General features: G+C 33.3%; 1 protein-coding gene across 1 annotated transcript; it reads right to left on the bottom strand.

The window, feature by feature from the left end:
* Window positions 1-1,118: 1,118 nt before the first annotated feature.
* LOC127098372 (probable UDP-N-acetylglucosamine--peptide N-acetylglucosaminyltransferase SPINDLY) lies at window positions 1,119-14,029 on the bottom strand. The gene is made up of 18 exons (XM_051036955.1): window positions 13,756-14,029; window positions 13,146-13,560; window positions 10,760-10,921; window positions 10,483-10,658; window positions 9,206-9,281; window positions 8,700-8,828; window positions 8,454-8,573; window positions 8,297-8,365; window positions 8,132-8,213; window positions 7,368-7,462; window positions 7,049-7,113; window positions 5,536-5,734; window positions 4,803-4,997; window positions 4,174-4,268; window positions 3,933-4,068; window positions 3,629-3,846; window positions 2,509-2,636; window positions 1,119-2,062 (listed from the first exon to the last, which is right to left on the bottom strand). Exons 2-18 carry the CDS (start codon window positions 13,545-13,547, stop codon window positions 1,662-1,664), a joined length of 2,748 nt encoding a protein of 915 aa, XP_050892912.1. The 5' UTR covers window positions 13,548-13,560; window positions 13,756-14,029; the 3' UTR covers window positions 1,119-1,661.
* Between the last annotated feature and the right edge of the window lie 9,606 nt (window positions 14,030-23,635).

The raw sequence follows: 23,635 nt of genomic DNA, 5'->3' as shown, positions 1-23,635 counted from the left end.
GATAAAATTTTCTGAGATCATCTATCTGTAGTATTTTTCCACTTAACTACCCAAACCAATCATCTTCTTAGTTTTTCAATCCTAAAAAATACAATTTTGACCCGACAAAGAACATTTTAGAGAACGACACATCCTTGAAATTGGAATTAGGTTCAATTAAAACTAGGTTGAATAAAGTACTTTAGTAAGATATAAGTACAGTGAAAATGACACATTACCAGCATAGTGAACAAAAACAAAGTTTCTATTGGGGAGACTAACTTAGACAAGTTTAATTTTGTAGTAAGAGAGTTGAATTAAGGAATACACATGATCATTGACACCAGAGTTTAAAGATCCAAAAAAATCGTTTTTGTTAGCTAAAGAAACATAAGTATTGCATACTATACCTGAGGATGACTCAAATGTGAATGACCATGAGTATATATGACTTAACTAGTGGTAGATGTATGAGCTGGAGGCATTAAGTTCACTTGTTGGAGCAAGAAAACAAGTTGACCATATTGTGCTTAAGAAAATGAAGCATTTTTACTTGTAGATAAATCCACCTCAGTTTCAACAACAGATTGAACACCATCAATTCCATCGTTACTGATCCCATTCGTAGAAGATTTCCCTTTTAACACTTGGATTTTCACAATAGAAAATGAATCACACAATCTTGTCAAAAATAGAATAACTTGATCTTCTAATCTATAATCATGGGCAAGTTGCATAGCAGGACATCTACATTGCTAAATGCGAGTGCCGGTAGAATGGTTGAAATGTCAATCGAGCCATCAATGAACTTAAGCTTGTTCTTGCCACTTAAAGGACACTTTTTTTATTACGTAATTTAACACCAGTAAAATATACTTTTTTATTATTTTTAAATAGTCCTTTTTTGTGATAACATTGGCTGCCTTTGGGATATACCGTGTCGAGCAATGGAGATGTCAAAATGTTTGAATAATGTCTCGCTAAAAAATATCAATTTAATTGTACTAAATCAAGAGTTGGTGATAAAGTTATCATCTGCAACACTTTCAGTAGTTAAAAAAGAGTATTATTCTGGGATTAAACTTCTATATTCCCCATCTTAATCAACACACGTGTAATAACAGAAACTACCCCAGCAATGATGAATTTGTCTAGTCACACTTTGATAGAAAATGATTTTTTCAGTCATTCAGATACACTCCATAAGTAGCCAACGATGACATTCTAGAAAAGAAAAACAGCAAATAAATATTACACAACCTACACTCTAACTATATTATAACCAGTGTTGTCAATCACAAAGCCCTTTCACAACACCTTCAACTCAATAGCATATATTGTGAAATAGTGATTTGTGCATAGCTACTATAACAACACTGGCTATAATTTAGGGAAAAAGATGTGTTACAGCTATTGAAGGATGCATTTAATGCCAGCATCGCGGCGTTGCGTATCCACATCAGTTGAGGAGACAAATTGATTTGATGACCATTGCTGACACTTCTTTCCCAAAAAATTGGCATTCTATGAAAAGCTTTCATTTTATGAGGCCGTGATTGATACAAACCTCTCTTCCATTAGTAACCATAATATACATACCAGCTTAATAATCCACCAATAGTAATACAGTTCAACACCCTTGAACCACTCACAAAATTCAACTTGAACCCACCACTCCCTGCTTACTTACTGTTTTTCAAGGACCCGCCATTTTCTTCGCAACCGCTGGTATTAAGTTTTGGTGGCTGTGCTGAATTGAATCCATTCGCCTTGACAGATCCAGTGCTGCCCTCAATTGCGTTTATGACCCTTGTTGGCTCAGAGTTCTTATCGGTAGAAACAGGTGGTTCTAACAATTCCAGGCGTTTCAAAGATGGAACATCTCCCTCACAGTATCTGCGCCATATGCTCCTATACACTGACTCTAGACCAAGGATAAAGTTTGCTCCATCACAAACAGGAGACTTGGACATGAGCTCTCGTAAACTCATTCTCAAATTTTGTAATGCTGGAATGTCGGAGGCTAACTTCATGGCCAGTTTAACATATTCATCTTCATTTTTGGCAATCAAATTCCCCAGCCCTGAATTATTAAAAGTTAGATATTCATGTTAAATGAGGAAGCCAAATAATGCAAATATATATGCTCTACAAACTATTGTGTACTGAAGTCTAAGGAAAACAATTGAAGGTAGAGGGAAACTAAGGAAAACTATTGGTTATCGTTGATTTTAAGAAAAACTGATTTATTTACATAAGACTAACTTTTAAACTCTTTTTTGGATAACAAAAACTGTTCATTTCAATAAAGCCATGAGAAATCAAATAAAAATTATTACTAATGTGACAAAGTAAGATGGAGATTGAATTCTGAGCCAAAATAACAGAAAGTTTCAATGACTTTAGCCACGCACTGCTTCTGGAAGGCATTCCACAAAATCACAAGGTAAAACATGCAACAGCTATTGGGAAGTAATAGTAATACTGAATATACTCAACATCATACAAATATTAAAGTGGATTCCATACCAACATTGCTAAGAAGACTAACACCAACATTGTGTGCATGTACTGAACCAGCCATTGTAACACATGGAACTCCCATGTATAAAGATTCACATGTCGTAGTTGTCCCGGCATATGGAAATGTGTCCAAACTACAAAAGAACAGTTTACGAAGGTATAAAGAAGTTATTTAACATACACAAACTGTGTTCTTATAATTGTAATCAAAACCACATCCAAAGTTTATCTTCGGTCATATTCAACATATATATGTAGCACCGACTTTCATTTCACTAGACATACAAACAATCAACAAAACATTAGTAAGACCTCAACCATGATTGACGACAAGATTAAAATCAACTTATGTAAATAGAAAGTTCATAAAATTAAGCAGAACAATATGGCAAGTAGCTGTTTCGTAGTATGTTTCACACTCAACGAATTAACCATGAAATAACTTGTAATCTAGTATATTTCTACAGTCTCCAATTGCCCTATTCTATAGGATATTCATATACTACTCCATTACATATGATAGATACTTTTCAAGGAAGGCACCATTACATAGATAGACTGACTCTGACAATCAAATGTAGTTAAGGCTATGCCAGCAAATGGTAAATTTGAGATTTTGGCTACCCAAATAACCACTCCAATGTAAGTAAATTTTATATTTTAAGTTTCCATGCTATTCAGTAACTAGAATCAGACACAACCATCCTTAGTATACATGTGAATTACTGAGTTTTAGGATTCAAAAACAATTTAAAAGAGTAATAATAAGAACATGTCTGATTTTGATGAAATTTTCCACAGAAACGCTTTGAGTAAATGCTCTCTTGATTATGCTACGTTCCAAATGCATAGTTTTTCATTCAAATTACTAGTATTAATTATGATATGTTCAAAGTTGAGTCACTCTTTCAGGTGTGCAAGAATTTTTTTTGTATTGCACCACAACTGTATCCTATTTGCACCAAGGATATGAAAAGGGTTAAGAATTAATTAGAAGAACAGATCAAACAGAGGTGCTGCACATAATAACGGAATACAGCCAACAGTAAACCAATACCTGTTTGTAAAACAAAATGAGTTCAGGCAGGACCATAAAAACATCAAAGAATAGAAAAATAGATATTACCTGATGTCCATCAGAGAATATGCTTGCATATGATCATGGTTAAGTAGAATAAGGGGCAGAAGATCAACTCGTAGTGGTTCCAATCCCAATTGTTCTAGGGTTGAAAGAAACCTCTGTCTCACACTATCACAGCAAAATGGTTTACATTTTACCACGAGGCGAGAATTTGGAATTGCACACAGTATCCTTGCCCAAACCTTCAATACTGTAGGAGTAATCTGATGAAACAATAACATAAGTTAGGATATACAGGACCTATGTTTAAGAACAAACATGTACACAAATAATTTAACATAAACACTACCTTGGCAAGATTGTTAAAACTACCAAATGTAATAAAACCATTGGAAAGAGCGGGAGTCGGACACACAGGACCGGCCTCGGGGGAAGGAGTGTAACAAAGGAAGCAATTTGGTAATCGGACTAACTCTTCAACATGCCTGCAACAAAGAAAACATGACGTGAGAAAATAAACTGCAACAAGAGTGATAGAAAAAAACATAGATCAATGACAAGAATGTACAGAAATTCAAGAAGATAACTACTTCTGCTTTGTTTCAGGAGGGTCTGCCAGTGAATCAGATATCCTGTAATCAATTGCAGGCAATCCTGTAGTATTGGGATAACCAATCCAAGTCACCTGCTCGTCAATCAACATAAGTTACAATTTTGCAGAGATCAAATTATATACATTCACCACATTAATGGCAGTATAACACCTGTTGTCATAAAATGATGCGAGCCACTACATATCACATGCTTAATGAGTAGATTTAGCACATACATGGAGAAGGCTGTGTATAAGATTGAAATAAAAGCATAGATAAAGACATATATCTAAGATAGTTGTTTAAATTGTATTTATTCGTGTAAGTTTCTTTCAAATATTATACATATATGGCCCCTCGCTTTAGGATTCTTGCCTGATATTGCCCATCAACAAATTAATCATATTTTAGGAGTAAATAGTGGCAATTAACCAGGCTAAACTAAGACGGGCTATCAAACAATTCTTCCAGTTTCTATTACTCAGAAATGATATGCAAACATATGCAATAAAATACTAATTTGCATTTTCACAAAACAAACCAGATACAAATCAATAGAGATTTGAGTATAAAAACAAAAACCATATCTGCATCATGTAGCAAGCAAGGGTAAGATAAAAAAATACCTGAACTGGAGCAGGTCGACATGCCATCATTCCCAGCTTATTGTTTGCAGTATGACCAGTAAGTTCTACCAAAATATCAACTTGATCTTCTTTAATTATATCAGCGACCTTCTTTTCATCAGTCCCGTAAATTTCTTTCCAGATCCCACCCTTCTTTAAAACTTTCTCTCTAAACCGAATGGTTTTTGAATCTGCCTGCACCATCACAAGAAAATCAATTTTAAAATGGAAAGAACGGATATTAATAACTTAATTATGGAACCTCAGTTATAAATGTTAACAATAATTAGAATTATGACAAGACAAATTATGTTGAACTCTGACTCTCCATGCAGGTTATACTTGATTCTCTCCTACTAAGCCTGAGAATCCATAAACCACCTGGCTGCTATGGCTAGATCCAGGGAACAGTCAGACCTATTGTGATGCTATTGTAGACATGATATCTTGCATTTACATGAGGCAGGCCTGACAATTTGTAAGCCATAAACTATTGATAGAAATATAACGAACTTTTAATACTTAATCCAAAATATCATATTAGCACCAATTTGAATGGATGTGCAAAGAAAAAAGTATATTTTCAATATTCGAAAGAATACCACTAACAACTTCATTCATGGCCTATGACAACTAGATGTTAGTTTTCCAATGTTGTTATCAAGATCTCCAACAAGTAAGCAGTATATCAATATTTTCAACATTCCAAACAAATCAATTCAGCAAATGATACCTTGACAACTGCTGAATAAACAATCACTTTATATTTGGCGTAGTTGTGATATATAAGGGGAGCTTCTATGAAATATGACACAGAGTGTGTAAAATAATCAGGAGATACATATCCTATCACAAGAGGCCGTTCGGGATCTTTTGAGTTGTCCCATGATGTGAATTGTTGATATAGTCTCATAAACCGCCTACCCCAATCCCTGAAAGGAAACACTGTTTTGATAAGTCTTAAATCTAAATGCCATTCTACTTTCTCATATTAAGTAAACTGCAGCAGATAAAAATATTATGGATGACAAATTTTGGCAATTGAAACTACAACTAGTCATAACCCATGTACATAATTGATAATTTGATACCATAAAGCTCTGTTTTGCGAGTTTGAAGAGGAGGGATAGGGAGGTCTTTGGGGAAAGGGAAATAGAGAAATCTTTTCCTTTTCTTTTTTTTTAATAGTGTTTCTTAAGAGAAAGATAAATGGATATTTATCATTAATATATTTTTTATTCTAAGAGTATTATAACAAAATAGATTGAACTTGAAGAATTTATCTAAATCCTCCAAAACCTTCCAAAATCCCCTTTCAATACAATTTGAGTTCTCTTATTTTGGGAGGATTTTGGAGATTGTATTGAAGGAGGATTTAGGAGGGTTTAAATAAATTTTTCAAATTCAATCTGTTGTCATACAATTCTTAAAATTAAAAACATATTAATGGTAAACATTCATTTATAATTTCCTACAAAAGCATTCTCTCAAAACATAATGAAGATTTCTCTACTTTCGCCCTACTCCCCTCTCCCCAAAGCCCTCCATTTCCCTCTCCTCCAAACTCACAATCAGAGCCTAAAGAAATGTTACTTGCAGAGATAGCATGAAAAAACATATACTCCTAAATGTCAAGCAGAATGTTCACATAATACAGCATTGTGATTTAAAAGAAGTGTGGTTAATCATAAGCAAATTTGTGGTTAATTCCGTTGAGTATATTATTAATTTAAATCACGTAGAAAATTGTAAAATTGTGGTTAATCGTGCGGTTGAATTAATCACAATTTTTTACTGCGAACTAAATAAACCATCTACTCAATTGAATTAACCACATTTTTTAACGTGATTATGTGTCATAGATGTAGGAAAATATGGGTGCCTTAATATCTTTATTCTTTTCTTTTAAGCATTTTTTACTTTTCTTCTTCTTAACCATCACCATAAACAACATTATCAATATTTAATAAAAAAGCACAAACTATGTCTCTCTTTCTCCCCACACCCTTCCCCACCAGCACAATGCAGTTGCAGAAGTATATTTACTTTGTCATCCAGGTAAATTATACATGTCACACAACATTTATGAAAAATCAATGAAGTTGCTATTTTCTCTCATCCCAATATCACATAGGTAAGTTATGAGAAAACTTAAATAATCAGTGAATGATATATAGTAAAATCAGTAAAATGCAACAAACAAATAGAAATTGAAATTAAAAAAAAAATTAGGAGAAAGTTGTTACCTATGAGCTTCAAAAAGTTTGTCATCATTTCCTTCATCTATGTAATTCATTGCAAGCAGGCGGTTCTGCACATTAAGGTGCATTAAAATAAGGATACAATACAAGTACTTTACAAGAAAACTTCAATAATTAAAAGACATCTAATTCTTGCAAAGAAAAAGTCCAATCATCGACAAATTTTCTACAACCAATGACTTTAATATTCAGCCCAAAAAAGAAAGATTAAACAGATCTAAGTAGCAGCCATGCTAGCAAGTGCCAGCTTTGGAAAATTTTACACAGGTTAACAAAAACAGAACATTCAGCCAGTGCAACAGACCTGGCCAGCATTTCGAGAGTCAGGATCAATCTTGAGACATTGTTCATAAGCATTAATTGCTAGAGCAATATCACCAGCATCTCTGTAAAGAACTCCTGCACAACAAGAACAGAAAAGATGAAGTGTATGATAGAAAAAGGTTTTAATTACAGGGTCACTTGGAAATAAAACGTATGTTTGTAACTAAACATAATGAGAAACAACATTTCATTTTAAATGCATGGTATATTTATCAATGTAATTTTGCAGCTCATTTTAAATCTTTGTATAACTAATTGACATACTTTTACTCTTTAAGAAAAATGGTCTAACCAAAAGAAACGTATGTTTGTAACTAGTTGACAACTTTTATCTCAATTTGATTTGGCATTATTTCTTCACCTTTTCTGACCATCCTAATAAATCTATCATAATGTTACTCAACCATAGTTAGACTAGTGAGGAATCTGATTGCTAGATGCATTTATTACTTTTTTTTCAAGCATAACCTTAATTAACACAACTTTTTTTCTATTTAGCTATTGAACAAGTGGTCAACGCATACTCAGATAAACATTTGCACGGAGGAATTCCACATATAAGTCCTCAAATTTGCCATGGAAAATGATAAACGAATATTGTATACGTCTATACACGAAGGACAATTTAGCCATACTCTTGTATAAAATAGACACATTAACTACACTATAAATATGCAATGGGTGCTTATCTTTAGGAATGGAGGGAATAATATATTAGATAAAGCATAAATGATAAAAAAAGACCTAGGTTATTGTATGCCTCTGCGTATGTCGGATTTGCAATGATAGCTTTCTCAATCATACTTGCAGCGGCGTCCATCTTACCCTGGGGAAAGTAGAAAAGATAGTAAAATTAGTAACTGAAGATATTTGATCAACTTCAAAATTAAAAAATTGTAAGATGCTTACCTGGACAGTGTAGACAACACCAAGGTTATTTAATGACTGTGAAAAGTTGGGCTTGATTGACAAAGCAAGCTACAGTACCCAAAAGAAAAGTTGCTATCAAATATATATGCAATCCAGCAAGGGTTGATATTGAAACAACTGACACAACTGTCATTACCTGGTAGCATTCTACAGCTTTATCAAGGTTGTCACGATCTTTATATATAACACCTAGATTGTTACAAGCTTCCGCACAATGTGGATTGAAATGGAAGGCGAGCTCATAGAACACAATAGCCTAAGTAGTATAAAAAAAATCCAAATTAGCAATTAATACTACAATAAAGCTGTATCTAAGATCTTAATATATTCCGTGTGTGTGCATTATGTAAGAAATATACACAGACGTATGTGCAAGACGTACCATATCAAACTTAAGCATCTCACCATAAGCAACCCCGAGATTATACATAGCATCAGCATAATGCCAGTTATAAAACAAGGCTTTCTTATAAAAAGCCACACCCCGGTTGATGTCACCCTCCAATTTAACCTATATATAAAACAATACAGTGGTCTCCATAAGCAAGAAAATATTATCCAAAATTGGCAATGCATCTCATTGCACATGAGGAATAGAAAGAAAGAAAGGTGTCCAAGAAAAAATGTAGACAAGAAAAATTAGAAAACATTGATTCACAAACACAAACCACACTACCGCACGTTTTAAGTCAGAAATGTTTTCCTAAAATTTGTTCCTAGAGGTCATCAGTGCACTACTATTCATGTTGATATAACTATCATTGCACAATTATTCATGTTGATAATAGAAGTATTTTGTGGGTTTTTTTTCTTTAAAAACAAAGAGTGCATCATACATGAAAACAATATCAATAAAATTGCTTAAAAAGTTAGCACTGCATGCATCACCTTTGTTCCCAAATCTGTCAAAGCTATAGCCATGTTATTTTTGGCAATCTCGAAGTTAGGTGAAACAGCTAAACACCTGCCATAAAACATAAGTTGGTCACATAAATAAATCCAGTCATTAAGTGCAAGCTTAAACTAGATTAAGGTCCATTTCTTTGTGCTTCTTCTAAAGAAAAGGCGTTTTAAGTTAAAAGGTACAACATCAACAATCAAGCCTTATCTCACTTAGTGGGGTTAAAAGGTACAACAAAATCAACAATCAAGCCTTATCCCACTAAGTGGGATAAGCTACATGGATCAAATTACACCACAATGTTCTATCAAAACCATATTTCTATCCAATTCATTAATCTCAAGATCCTTCTTAATAGTTTCTCTTTTATATTTTCTAAGTCTTCCTCTAACTCTAGTTGTTTGACTCCTCTCCATCTGACTTACTCTCTTTACAACAGAATCTCCATGTCTTACCCGTACACGCCCAACCCACCTAAGTCTATTTTCCATCATCTTTTCTCCAATAGTTGATACCTCAACATTCTCTCTAATATTGTCATTTCTAATTTGACCTCTTCTAATCTTACCATACTTTTAAGTTAAAAGGTATCACTGAAAAAATTACAACAATTATGTAATTCAAATAAAAACTCAGAAATTATTTGTGTTTTTCTCAAAAGCTAAAATTAGTAAGGCGTGTTTGGTTTGAGAAGGCATTTTCCATTTTTCATTTTTTGGGTTTTCATTCTAATTACTGTTTTTACTGTTCCCTAAACAAGAATCAAAATGAAAACAAGCACAGTTTAGCAGTAAAAATTGAAAACTAAGATTTAAGCCGAAAACACTTTCTCAGACTGAAACAACCGTATCTTTCGAAATGTTATATTACTATAGAGCCCCACTTCTTTAAGCTAAAACAAAACGGACAAGATTAAAAAATGTTCTACAACAAAACTTTCATAGAGCTTTTATTTAAATACTATTATTTCTACCTTCTAAGTTCTAATAAAAGCACTAAATTAGCCTTTTGACATTTTTGCAATTATCTTGTCGAAAAATATATTTTTATAATTATTTTTCATTCGTCTTCTAGTTAAAACACACATATAGACCCTTAATTTCTACAGAAAATCATTGTTTTTCAAAAGCTCTCTTGACAGGATTTTGTTTATAAGCTACTTTGAACACAAAATAAGCTAACCCTAATACTCTAAACAAACAAAATAAGCTAATCCTAAAACTTGGCTCGTCAAAAGAAGTGCAAGCCATACATATGTGTGTACCTCTCATAACAAGTAATAGCCGCTTCCAAATCACCTCGATTTTTATAAATCACACCCATGTTGCAATATGCTTCAGCATACATAGGCCTCTCTGATGAAGCTTTTTCGTAGAAAGTGAGGGCCATGTCATATTGCATCATTTCAGAATAGACCACACCAAGGTTATAATATGCTGGCTGCAAGGATAGAGAGAAAGAAAGTTATTCATCGTATGCAGGTAAAAAGCTGATTAAATTTAAAATGGAAAAATGTGGGAAAAGGATTGAGATGGAATTACAGCATAGTGTGGATCTACTTTTAGAGCTTCAAAATATTTTTGAATTCCCTCCTGAGTGTTTCCTGCAAGCTTTATGTTGGTACCAATATCCGTTAGTACAATGGCTAAGCATTCAGCAGCTGCTTTGTACGTAGGATCCACCCTTAACGCCTTTTGATATGACTGCTCCAGGTAAATCATTTGATTATCAGTGAGAACTTCTATTCAAATGATGTATCATATGCCTAGATTCGATGTAATCATGTATGTAGTGATTGGGATATTGTTTCTTTATATATACTATATTTATCTATAGAGTATAAATGAGATGTTTCCTCTTGATAACTTGAACACAAATTGTCAACATACTACCGAAATCAATACTGGCATGCTGTGTTGTCGATGGTGGTTCATAGCGGAGAGCCAAAATCCCACCATACCGGCCGCTTTGCAGTGCCATTATAGCAGATTATGGCTGAAAACTCCGCATTATCAAACTTTGTGGTACAGTCCCAGTCAAGGACAAATGTGACAGTAAGGATGTCCACATTGAGGTATGCATACCTCATAATAGTGATACCCACCCTAACCAAGGCAGTCAAAATTGCTATTTTACTTGGGATCGGGAAGAAGAGTCAAGATAGGAATCGCACAATAGCAGGATCATAACACCGATAGTAAGATCCTACTGAAAATATTAAAATACATTTTAATATCAAAATATGAAATAATTAGTTAATAGATAATAATATAATATAGTAAAATTCAAGATATGATATCAAAATATCCTAGTCCTAACAATATACTAATATGATATCAAAATATCCTAGTCCTAACAATACAGCCCCTAAAAAACCTGTCCTCAAGGTTGCAATATACTAAATTCTATCATGTTAAATAGTTGTTGATAAAACAAAAACTTCCCCTAGGACCCATCGTTAGGAACTTGATAAGCCAGCTAGATGTAAAGGGGTAAAAAATTCTTTATGGATCTGATCGATCTTCACTTTCCTGAAGTAGTTGCCAACCCACAGTTGTTTCCAATGACAATCTTTCCCAAACACCATAGATGCAAGTTCAGCTTGGCAGTGAACTTGGTGAATAATCTAGTCAGCAAATAAACGGTGTAATAAAAACATGAGGATATCGCCTGAATTATGAATTGGGCTAGATGTGCCTTGTTAGGCCCAATAAATTTCAGTCTTGAATTAGGCTGACTTAGGACCCTCTTTCCATGAACACAGCAGATACTATCACCATATTGGGCCTTGCCCATGAGATCTTAAAATATGCCCAACTTCAGACCACCAATTTGTCACCTCTCTTTGTTTCTTCTCCCCAAAATCCTCAAATGAATTTTGGCCTTGAATTAGGCTGACTTAGGACCCTCTTTTCATGAACCCAGTAGATACTAATACTATCACCTTATTGGGCCTTGCCCATGAGATCTAAAAATATACCCAACTTGCAGACCACCCAATTGTCCCCTCTTTGTTTCTTCTCCCCCAAAACCTCCATGGATGACTTTGGATGGGGCAGTTTTGGTTGTGAGTCTTGTTTCTCTTCTTCGGTCGTCGTGTCAAAGACTCAAAAGAAAAGAAATGAGATATTGGGCTAGGGTTCTGTTTTGTTAAGAGTCCCACATCGGACAATATATGGCATAAACATGTGTTTATAAGTGGGGCAGTCCTCACTCTACCAACCGGTTTTGTAGGGTTGAGTTAGGCCCAACGACATTTCTTAACATGTTTTAACCATGAAATGGGTTTTTCGAAAGTGGGTCATGAAACCCACAGCCAGAAGAGGATCTGTTTAGCACCAATCCCACAAGCTTAGACAGAATCCCTGCCAATCCAACGTACTCACAATTTTTCTGTGAATCAGAATAGCTCAAAGTTGGAAAAACCCGGAAGATAATGCAATATTACACACCAACCTGTACTTTTAACTACCATGATCTTAACCATAAATAGATGGTAAACAAATTAGATTAAATATGCTGGTAGTCTAAGCATATGCATTCCTCAGTCAAGAACTGCATGGATGTTCTGAAAGAAAAGCAAGTTAACAGATCTATTACCCAGTAGACTATATAGTGCAAAACCTCGGAAAATTGTATATAATACTATCAATTCTTAATGGGTATTGTTTGTATGTATTAGATTCATAGGAAGTAGTTCAGATCTTTATTATTGTCTTGCAAACATAAAATGTAATTCTGTATCAATTCTTTAATGCATATATAATATCAAGAATGCTGACACCAAGCGCCCTCACTAAGTAACTCACAGAACTTCAATCTGATTTTATAAGCTTGTTCAAAAAATTCAAACAGCTAAAGCACTCATTAGAAAACAAAAACGCCATGCTATTTCATCAAAAACTATTCATCTAGCAATACACATACCTCAGCTGCCTCCATCAACCGACCTTCTTCTTTATAAAGAATACCACAATGTGTGAGAGCACAAGCATTCTGAGGATCCAACTTAATAGCCTCCGAAAAACTATCAAAAGCAAGCCTACCCGAATTCTGCATCTGCAAGCATATGCCTTTCCCAATGAGAGCCTCCACATTCCCACCATCACTCTCCAAAACACGCTCATACAAAGCAAGAGAATCCGCAAACTTGTTCCTCAATCGCAAAATGTTAGCATAGGAAATATTTTCTTTCACTTCAGATTTCCGATTCACCGAAACAGTACAACCACCAGAACTAACAGACGGTTCTTTCACTTTTGAAAAACCATTATCTCCACCTAACTCCTTATCTTTTCCATTCCCATCATTTTCTTTCATCCATGCCATCTTAACCACTTTCCTAAACACATAATTTAGAAACAGTAATAAGAAATTTGAGCTAGGTTGATGAAAACAAAAACGATCAAAATCAAAAGAAACTAAAAACCCTAAGAAATAACTAACTAACTAACTAACTAGAACTAACATTGAGGATGTACGGGATAATAAAGAATGAAAAATAAATTATACGGAAAAATTAGGGTTTTGAGCTTACAAGAGGGTTCTTCAAGGGCAAGAATAGGTCATGGGAAGTTGAGTTATAGGGTGGAGAAATGGAGCATCATGGCGGAGTTGAAAGAGAAATTGCGAAGAAAAGGGGAGTGGAGGTGGTGGCCACTGTCTCCTCCTCCGATGAAGAGGTGACAGTAGTTGGAGAGAGAAAGGGGAGGATGATTGTGTAGCAAAACCCAGAGTCCCACTGACAGTGCTTCGTTGATTAAAAGAATGGACGCAAAGTGACAACGCAGGCTTTTGTTTTCTTTACCCTTTTTATCAAATGCCTGCCATTATTAATGTCACCTATAAATAAATAGTAAAGTGGTGAATTTTTTTGAGTGTACGTATTTTATTTTATTATTCATGGATAACACTTTAAATTAGTTAGATATAAATCAAATATTTCCTAATAATTTAAAGGTTGAGATAGTGTTATTGTATAAATCGATTAAACTCTATCTATTATAGATATTATATTTTATTTAAAAATATGTTTTTAATGTTAATTTAATTGTTCGAGAGATAGTTGTCCATATAATAATAAGGAATGTATGAATTTTCGAGAGGAGAGAGTTATGATGGTCCTTTTGACTGTTTTTTCACTGATGAATACAAAGTTGAATATATATTGGATCTCACATGAATTGTCTCATATATCTTTTTGAGGAGGAGAAGTATGACATTTTAATGTGTCTTGGATGTTCCACGTCTTAGGATCAGGTGTTGATGAACACATTGAACTATCTATGTGGTTGAGAGTCATCATAGTCAAGATACAACAGCGTGATCACCAAGCTAATAGTTCGTTATGTGGATCTTCCAGAAGGGTGCACTGTATCGTAAATGAGAGAAACCTATCTCTCGCTTTCCATTTGTTTGCCTCATGTCGCCACACGGGGCGGCATAGGGCAAAAAGTATGAGCTTCTATCAACTTGTTCCGACATAGGATAATAAGCTAGCTTATGAGCTTAATGTCACTTCACCATCAAGAAACAAAAGAAGACTTTCATCTCTTGCTTTACATAGATGTAGTTCGCTTTTTGGAGTGTGAAGAAACATAAAACCTAATCACCAAAAAGCATTAGATCTCGCTGAAAAGTAGGTGATTATGAATCTATGTGCTTGCAAGTATGAAGACCCCAATTATCAGTTGAGTTGGTTTATATATTGATAATGCTCTTAAGAGAAATCTTCATCAGTCTTGTTGTTTAAGGCTTTATTTATTCAAGTGATAGTGCTTGATATGATGTTCAAGAAGAAGAAGAAGAAGAGAAAGAAGAAAAAGAAAAAGAAGAAAAAGAAAAAGAAAAAGAAGAAAAAGAAAAAGAAAAGGATATAAAAAATATAAATGCAATAAGATAGAAGATAAGGGATAGTGACAAAATACATCGAATATATCCTGGTTCGGCATAAAACCACGAGGCTTGCGTCTTGTCCCCAAGGATCGCATATCTTTTAACACAAGTTCGGCCCACTACCTCCGTACACCAAGCTTTTATCTCTTGGTTTAAAAATTACATATTAGTTTAAAATTACATAAGATTTTCTACTAATTAGTTAATGTCTTAGTACTAAAATTATATATGAAGTGTGTATGAAAATATTTTGAGCAAGGTGGGAGTAGAAAAGAAGTAGTTATTCATAATTCTTATGTATTTCAAAATGAACACAATACCTCATTTTATAGTAAAATATTTAGACAAATTTGAACACTTTGGAAAAACTCAATTCCATCTATACTCGATTATGCTACATCTTGAATTTAAATCATAATCGATTACTGGTGATAAGATTAACAAGTGTACTAGTATGTATCGAAGTAATTATAAAATATTTGTCTCTACGAGGATTGGATTATTACAGGGAAAATGAGTGTGAGTCAACGTAACATAAATAGGGGGTTGTTTGAAAATTGTTTGTTTGATCTGAAAACAAGAGAAAATTAACTTTGAAAAAGATACAATGATAAATGCGATTAGGTCTTTTTGTTAGAATCCTCTACTTCTATATTATATTGATGAAATGCACATTAACAAACATGTACAGACACAAGAGTCACACGACTGTAGGGATGAAAATGGGTAGGGTTTGGGCAGGGTACTATAGTACTCATCCCCATACCCGTGATTTGAAAAAATCCTTGTGCTCGAGCTCATATCCGCTTGGGTGTCAAAGTTAGCACTCGTACCCGTGCCCCTATGGGTATATAAATACCCATACCCGTACCCATGACTCGCATTCCTATTAAAAATAAATAGATCAATTATAAAATATCATATAATTTCAAGTTTTTTAAAATATTAAAAAGTTTTCAAACAATTTATTGTTGAAATAAAAGAACATTTATATTAAATACATAATGGTTTAACATTGATATGCATTTTATAATTGATAGACATACATTTCTATATAATAATATAAATTAAAATATATAAATATAAATATAAATACATAAATATATAGTGTGCAGGTATGGGGCAGGGTGGATACCAAGGTGCCCATACCCGCACTCATACCCGCTTATTTTTGTGGGTAATTACTCGAACCCATGCCCGTATCCATTTTTGTGGGTTTTTACCCTATCCGTTGTGGGTAAATTTGCGGGTACCCATTGGGGATGGGTCAAATTACCATACCAGTACACCTAATCCATTGGTGTGCAACTCACTAGTTTAAGCGTTGATTCTCATATCCCTCAGGCTAATTAAAACGTCAAACTAGGCACTAGAACGTGTCAATCCCTAAGTCATAATTTCTAATTAGACTATCCCTAGTTAATTAGAGAACCAAACAACTATCTTATTTCTGATAAGTAAACCTACGATCAATTTGTCATTACTTACCTAGATTAATTATGTGGTATAACATACAATAGGCAATGAACACGATCATAATCGAATAATAATAATATGTCAAAGTAATAACATTAACATCATCCACTCATGTGTCCCAATAGAATAAAAATAGGTTCATCATATAAAAAGATCATACATCATCCACTCATGAGTTTAGATTCATAGTACATTAAAAATCCCTGAAGAAAATGTTCCCCAATGACTCTAATGGCCTCCAAAAGCACCAAAAATCGCCATTTGCCATCAATAACAATCTTGGAATTTTGAACCCTAAAAAAGTGGCCAAAATTTGGCTTTTAATAAAAAATAGTGTGTCAGCTGAAAAGGCAGCATCACGCTACAATAGAATACATCGCACGCACGAACATTCCAGTAGCGAAACACATGTTTTCTCTCCCTTTCTTCACAATTTTTACCAAGTCTTTGTATATTCCTTGTATTGGCTTTTTGCTCAATTCTTCACACTTTAACATGATTTTTTTGTCATTTTTCTTCCAATTTCTTTCTAAGAATCATGTAATGATAATTGTCATCATAACCTTAAACTTGAATTGTTGTTTGTCCTCAAGTAATATGTTTGCACACTAAACATTTAATCAAAATCAAAATACCTACTGATGACAATTATCTATAAATTGTATTAGCGTTATAATAGAAGTAATAAAATAAATTTGTCTTCACAGAGATTGCGAATTTAGAACAAGAAACATTGTGCGATATAAGTAAAAATAATAAACGGGAGGGGGGGAGTAGGTTGTTTGGTCGAAAACACAAGAGATAAGTTTTAATGATAATTATGATAAAGGTGGCTAGATCTTATTATCAGAATCCCCTATTTTTACTTGATTGATGAAATGTACATTAACATACATGCAATGAATAGAGAGTTACACGACATACTAACTCTACCATTACACCCAATCCTTTGGCGTACAGGTCACTACTCTAGGAGTCAATTCCCTTATCCCTCTGGCCAATTTTATCGTTAGACTAGGCAACATAGCGCGTTAATCCCTAGGTCATAATTCCTAATTATCATAACCTTAGCCAATTAGTGAAATCAATAGTTATACTAGTTCAAATGAATAGCCCTGGGGTCAGTAGTCATTACTTATCAAAATCAAATTAAATGTTATAACAGATAATAGGCAGTGAGCATAATCTATAATTGAATAATAACAGAGAGTTAAGATAATTACAATAACGTCATCTGATCATATGTCTCAATTAAATACAATTAGGTTCATCATCAAATAACACCTAACTTAAGAGAAATCTAGTTACTCATGTTGAAATTAATCAATACCATAATTATAGACTCGAAGATCATGAAGAATCACCGAAGAAAAAGCTCTACAAAATGACCTCACTTTCCTCTAAAAGCTCTAAAATTTCCTGAATACGTCGATTTTCTCTCTAAGGAATTGAACCCTTTTGTCTTCTCCATTTTTTCCTTTTAAAGCACTTAAAAGTGTGTCAACAAAGTGTCTTAATGCGACTACACTGAAGAGAAATATGGACGTGTTCTGTAATGATTGCAAAAACATGGGGGCGTTATGTGGAGGCGCGGGCACGTTGATTCTAGTAGCTTCAGTAGGTTTTTGCTCCTTTTTTCACCAATTTTTACACTAAGTCCTTTTCTTCACACTTTGTAACTTTTCCATACTTTTTCCACGCTTTTACTTCTAACTTTCTCATTTTTAGTTTGATTTGTTCAATTTTTCTTGCTAAATGTCGTACAATGACAACATGTCATCACAACCCCAAAATTGAATTGTTGCTTTTCCTCAAGTAACTTGTCTACACACTGAAAAAATTTCAAAAATAAATCACAAACATTACCAATTGAACGCCACTTACTTTTGTTGATCGAGACATTTGTTCTCTGCTTTGATTCAATCAACTTATATCAGTTCTTCCAGCACCAGTACTCAACTTATGTCTCTGCTCACCATTATTCACTCAATTGTAAGGGTGTTCACTTAATCAGCATGCAAGAGTAAAAAACAATGAATTTTTAAGTTATTTGCGAAATTAGTCAAATCATATTTAAACACACACACACACACATTTGAAGATTTTTAAGGTTGTAACATGGCTTATGTCAGGGTAGGATAATTTTTTGAATAATCGGATTAAACATTATAGTTAGGTACCTTTTTTATCTTTCTGTTATCTTTTTCCTTTCATATCGCTCTTTCTTTAATATTGGGTACTATAGAATTTTCATATTTTTTGTCCTACTATTTTCTTTCTCATTTTTTTCAATGTCATGTTTTTGACATCTTATATTTCCCTTTATTTTTCTTTATTTGACAAATTTATCTGGTACCCTCAACCCCAAACATAAATCTTGTTAACTTCCAAAAACAAACACAAACTTTGTGTTTAGCATATACTGGAAATGAAATATATATGGATCTATGTGTTTGCAGGTAATAAAGATTAGCATCTAGATTTTGATGACGATAATGCATTACATTATCATGATGATAACCAATGCATATTATAAGAGAACTCAAGATCAAATACTTATGCAATCAAATATTATCTATCAAAGTTTTGAAGTTACTCTAATGAAAGGTGTGAAAGCTCGGTAGGTCATATTTGTTGGTCTGTATGAGTGAACTGAGTACTGTAAAAGTAAGGTAGTAGTTTAAGAATATTAAAGCAACTCACACATACACACAATTGAAACATTTTTTTAATCTATCAGATATCTTTAAAATGTTTCCAAACCTAAGCCATGTGATTAAGATATTACCAAACTTCTTTTTGAAGCACTTTTGAACTAATCAATCGATTGGAACCTTAAAACAATCAATTGGAAGATATTTTTCAACTATCCAATTGTTTAAGACCTTAAGACAATTGATTGGAAAAAATTTTGAACTAACTAATAGATTTTTTACATTAATCTAATCAATTAGAAGATGCCCAAATGATTAACCAAATTGATTTAGACAGTATCTTAATGTTCGGTAATGACTTTATATCCAAACTTTCCATGTTTGGCTTACTTACGGATTAAAAGTGAGTTGTCTAATCGATTTGAGATTTATGCCAATCAATTTTAACATTAATTTGGGTCATGGATCATTTCCTCTTTCGGTTTTTCCTACTCCTATATAAAGTAGGGACGCCTTCTCTTCATTACACACCAATTCCCGAAGTTTTACATTTTCTTTGGAATTTATCTCTCTTTTTTTCTTCCTCTCTTTCTAGAAACATTTTTCTTCACTTAAAATTGTCTTGGCGCTTTTGAGTGAGCACTACTTGTGAGGAAGAAATTGTTTTAGTTAAGCGCATTTGTTATCACTTTCAAGAGTGTGATACTCTCGAAGAATATAGTTTGGTTCTTGAGATTAACCAATCTTAAAATCTCGATTTGGTTCTTAAGATTAGCCTAGAAAATCTCTACTTTGATTGTTATTTTAGATTGGGTAAAATCTTCTTGTTTGATTGGAGACAAACCATTATAAAGATCAGCTTGTATCAAAAGGTACGTGGGCATGACCTGTAAAAGCTCAAAGTTTTAGTCAAAATCTCAAGAAGACCTCTTGGGGACATGACTATACTAACATTTGGCCAAACCTGTATAAATCTATCGTGCAATCTTTCTAAACCTATCCTTTTACTTTTATGCAATTTACTTTCATTATTTAATTTCCATTGCAATTACTCACATAAACTTACTAATATGATCTTACACGAGAAAAAGTTAAAATCAATCACGAATTTTGAATACCATAATTCACCCCATATTGTGCTTGAAGTCACCTGTCTAAAAAGTGGCATAAAAGTTTAACTCCTATTAAGGACTAATCGTCTCAAGAGAAAAAATGTATTCAACTTATTCACTAAATAAAACTCCATCCTTCGATGTAGAAGGGTACAGTTTGTGGAAAGAGAAAATGAAAATTTTCATATAAGGGATGGATACATTGGTGTAAGCCCTAGAGGCTAACACTTTTGGTATTTGTATCGAATTATTTATTAATAATGAAAGGTTTTTTCTTTATTATGTTTGTTTAATAAAGTCCCTAGAATAGAAAGTCCGTTTAATGTATCAAGTGTGACTTAATTATGAGATCCCATTAAACATAAGGACATTATTCTTAACAGCTAGCAAGCATTGAGATTGAAGGATTTCGTTCGTGTGGACTGAGTAGAGGCGTTGTCACCATTCAACGTTCGTGATCATTGTAACGCCTCAGACTACTTTCAGGATTATTGACTGACCCCACAAACCAACACGGGTCTTTTCAGCATGCTTTGTCCTTACTATGGAGTTCTTATCTGTTAGGCTACCGAAAAGAAGATGCATCTTGTTGATATAGATAGTACCAGTTAATCCTTATAAGCATTCCTTCAACCATGCAGTCTCATACCTGCACAACCTCAGGATCTCTCTCATTCCGATGTGAATTTGGTTTTTCCCTAGAAGCTGATAGGAGTGTCTCATTGTCATGCCTCGTGCATTGACAACCACTCCCTCACCCTCTGGTGTAACATGTAACCACTCTCTGTCCTATATGGCCTCGGGTGTTACAACTATGTAACACCCTAAACCCCGGATAATAGATTTTAAATAAAAATAACAAGAAAAGGATGTTACTCCATCATAAACACTTCCTAATTCGTAAAACAACAGATGTTGCACAACGGAAATTTACTTAGAAACACCATAAAACATATATGAATAAAATTGAATCAATACATCATAATCAAAATCTCATAATAGTTAATTACAAACAAATCAAAGTATGCAAACGAACGCCCTTATCCCCAGTGTTACAGATCAGAGCATTCTTATTCGAAAACTAGAATATAAGGAAGATAAAAGTCTACTGAGAGGAAATAGCCACCTCACTGCAACAACAAACTGCAGTCCTGCTAAATCAGCTATGTGAAGCACACCACAAAACCAACAACCAAGAAAGGGGTGAGAATATACTTACATATAGTAACAGTGTGATTTCAGCAACAGAATGACATTAAGAAACATAACAATCATACATAAATGATATATATATATATATATATATATATATATATATATATATATATATATATATATATCAATTACAATCACAAACACACATCACAACAAAATGCAATGTTATGATCCATCAACTCCATCACCTATATGTATATGGTATCAAAAATATATTGTGAAATCAGAGGTATGTTACTGATTTTATTCCACTAGTCCGTGGTCCTTCCCACCTAGACCAACGATCCCCACCAATGGATCTGAGGTCACCAAAATGGACCGAAATCCCACCTAAACTCCAAAATACATTAATGCATGGTAATATGAATCACGAATATGCATTTCATGGACAAACATCATAATTCACCAAAATTATGTATAATAATTATTATAAACACCAAAATTATCCCAAAGGATATCACCAAAATAGGTTTCATTCACGAACCACAAATTATCCAATAAGGATCACCCAAATTCAAATCAACTAAAATTTTCTTTATTAAACAATATATTCACTTTTCTTACACCCAAAATTATTTAGTTAATTATATTCATAAAAGGGAGTTAAACATACTAATATTTTTATAATATTTTATAAAAGATATATTTAATTACATTGAGACTATTTTATCACAATTTCAACCAAGAACAAATATTTTGTTAGTTTTAACTTTATTTTAAAAAAATATATTATTATTCAACAAAAAGATTAAACAAAATTTGAAATTTATTATAATCAAAAGGTTTAATCCTTATAGCATTGTCATATGTCTTTAAATACATAAAACAAATAAAACATAAATTGTTGAAATTTCAGAAAATAGTAAAACGTTGTTTTCGGAACTGAAACGAGCTTAAACGGCTTAAAAACCGAATAATCATTATTTACAACAAAGTTTGATTTCTGGGACGATTCCCCTTCTGAAAATATATAATATACGATATTCTGACATCGGACGCCAAACTTGCTCAAAATTCTGCTGAACCGTTGTGAAGCGCGACTTCTCCTTCGATACGTGCAACCAACCCTCCTACCTCAGGTTTTCCAAGTTTCTGCCTCCCAATGTTGAATTCTTACAACATATCATTCCAAATGACAAACTCCCAAAAATTATGATTTTTATCCCAAGATTAATTTTAGAGTTTTTAAATTTTCCCCAAAAAGGTTACAGTTACTCATAACCATAAAATAAAGGACAAAGAGTGGGCAAATGAGATTATCCCTATGAACACTTTGAAGATATTATCCTATAGAATTGACAAAGGATTTTGGGAAAAACCAATTTGACCAAACATTTAGGGATCGATATTTTTTAATAAAACAATCACAAACCTTCAATTTTATATTATATTATACTGTGATTTAACATCAAAATTCAATTTTATTAACAAATCACCAAAAACCATTTTATCAATCCAAACATCATATCAAAAATCATATCGATCACCAAAAATTATATCGATCACCAAAAGTGACAAAATGGGATTATCCCATTTGGGCAAAGATCGTAACAACGATCTACTCCCAAAACCAAAATTTTAATATAAAATATATTATTCATACAAAAGCATACATACCAAAGGGGTTAGGCCAAACCCCATATGGTCAGAGCAATACTTGTATTTTGATTTGATACATTTCACAGAGATGAAAAATAAGCGCTAATGAGAGGGTAAGGGAACACTCATCACTCTGCTGCCTAAAACCTACCCTATAGTAAGCAATCTCCCCCCTTACCTTATCGATTGAGCTTTTAAGATCTTGATGTTCCTCCCTCTCCAAATTGCTGCCCGAGGATCATTCCAAAATGGTCTCCTCAGACTCAGATGCGTCGTTTAGTGATATGCATCAAACCTTAATTTTTTTTCCTAACTGTAGACTCTCCTTACGATATATATTGTATTTAACCCAATTAAATATTAATTCCCAAATATTTAATCCCAAACGAAATATTTATTTAATAAATAAATAAAATAAAATAAATCTTAAATTAAATAATTATTCAATTAAGCGTCACACCTTTAA

This window comes from Lathyrus oleraceus, chromosome 6 (genome assembly GCF_024323335.1).
Source record: "Lathyrus oleraceus cultivar Zhongwan6 chromosome 6, CAAS_Psat_ZW6_1.0, whole genome shotgun sequence".
NCBI classification, from domain to species: domain Eukaryota; kingdom Viridiplantae; phylum Streptophyta; class Magnoliopsida; order Fabales; family Fabaceae; genus Lathyrus; species Lathyrus oleraceus.
This window is presented reverse-complemented; position numbering and strand designations above follow the sequence as displayed.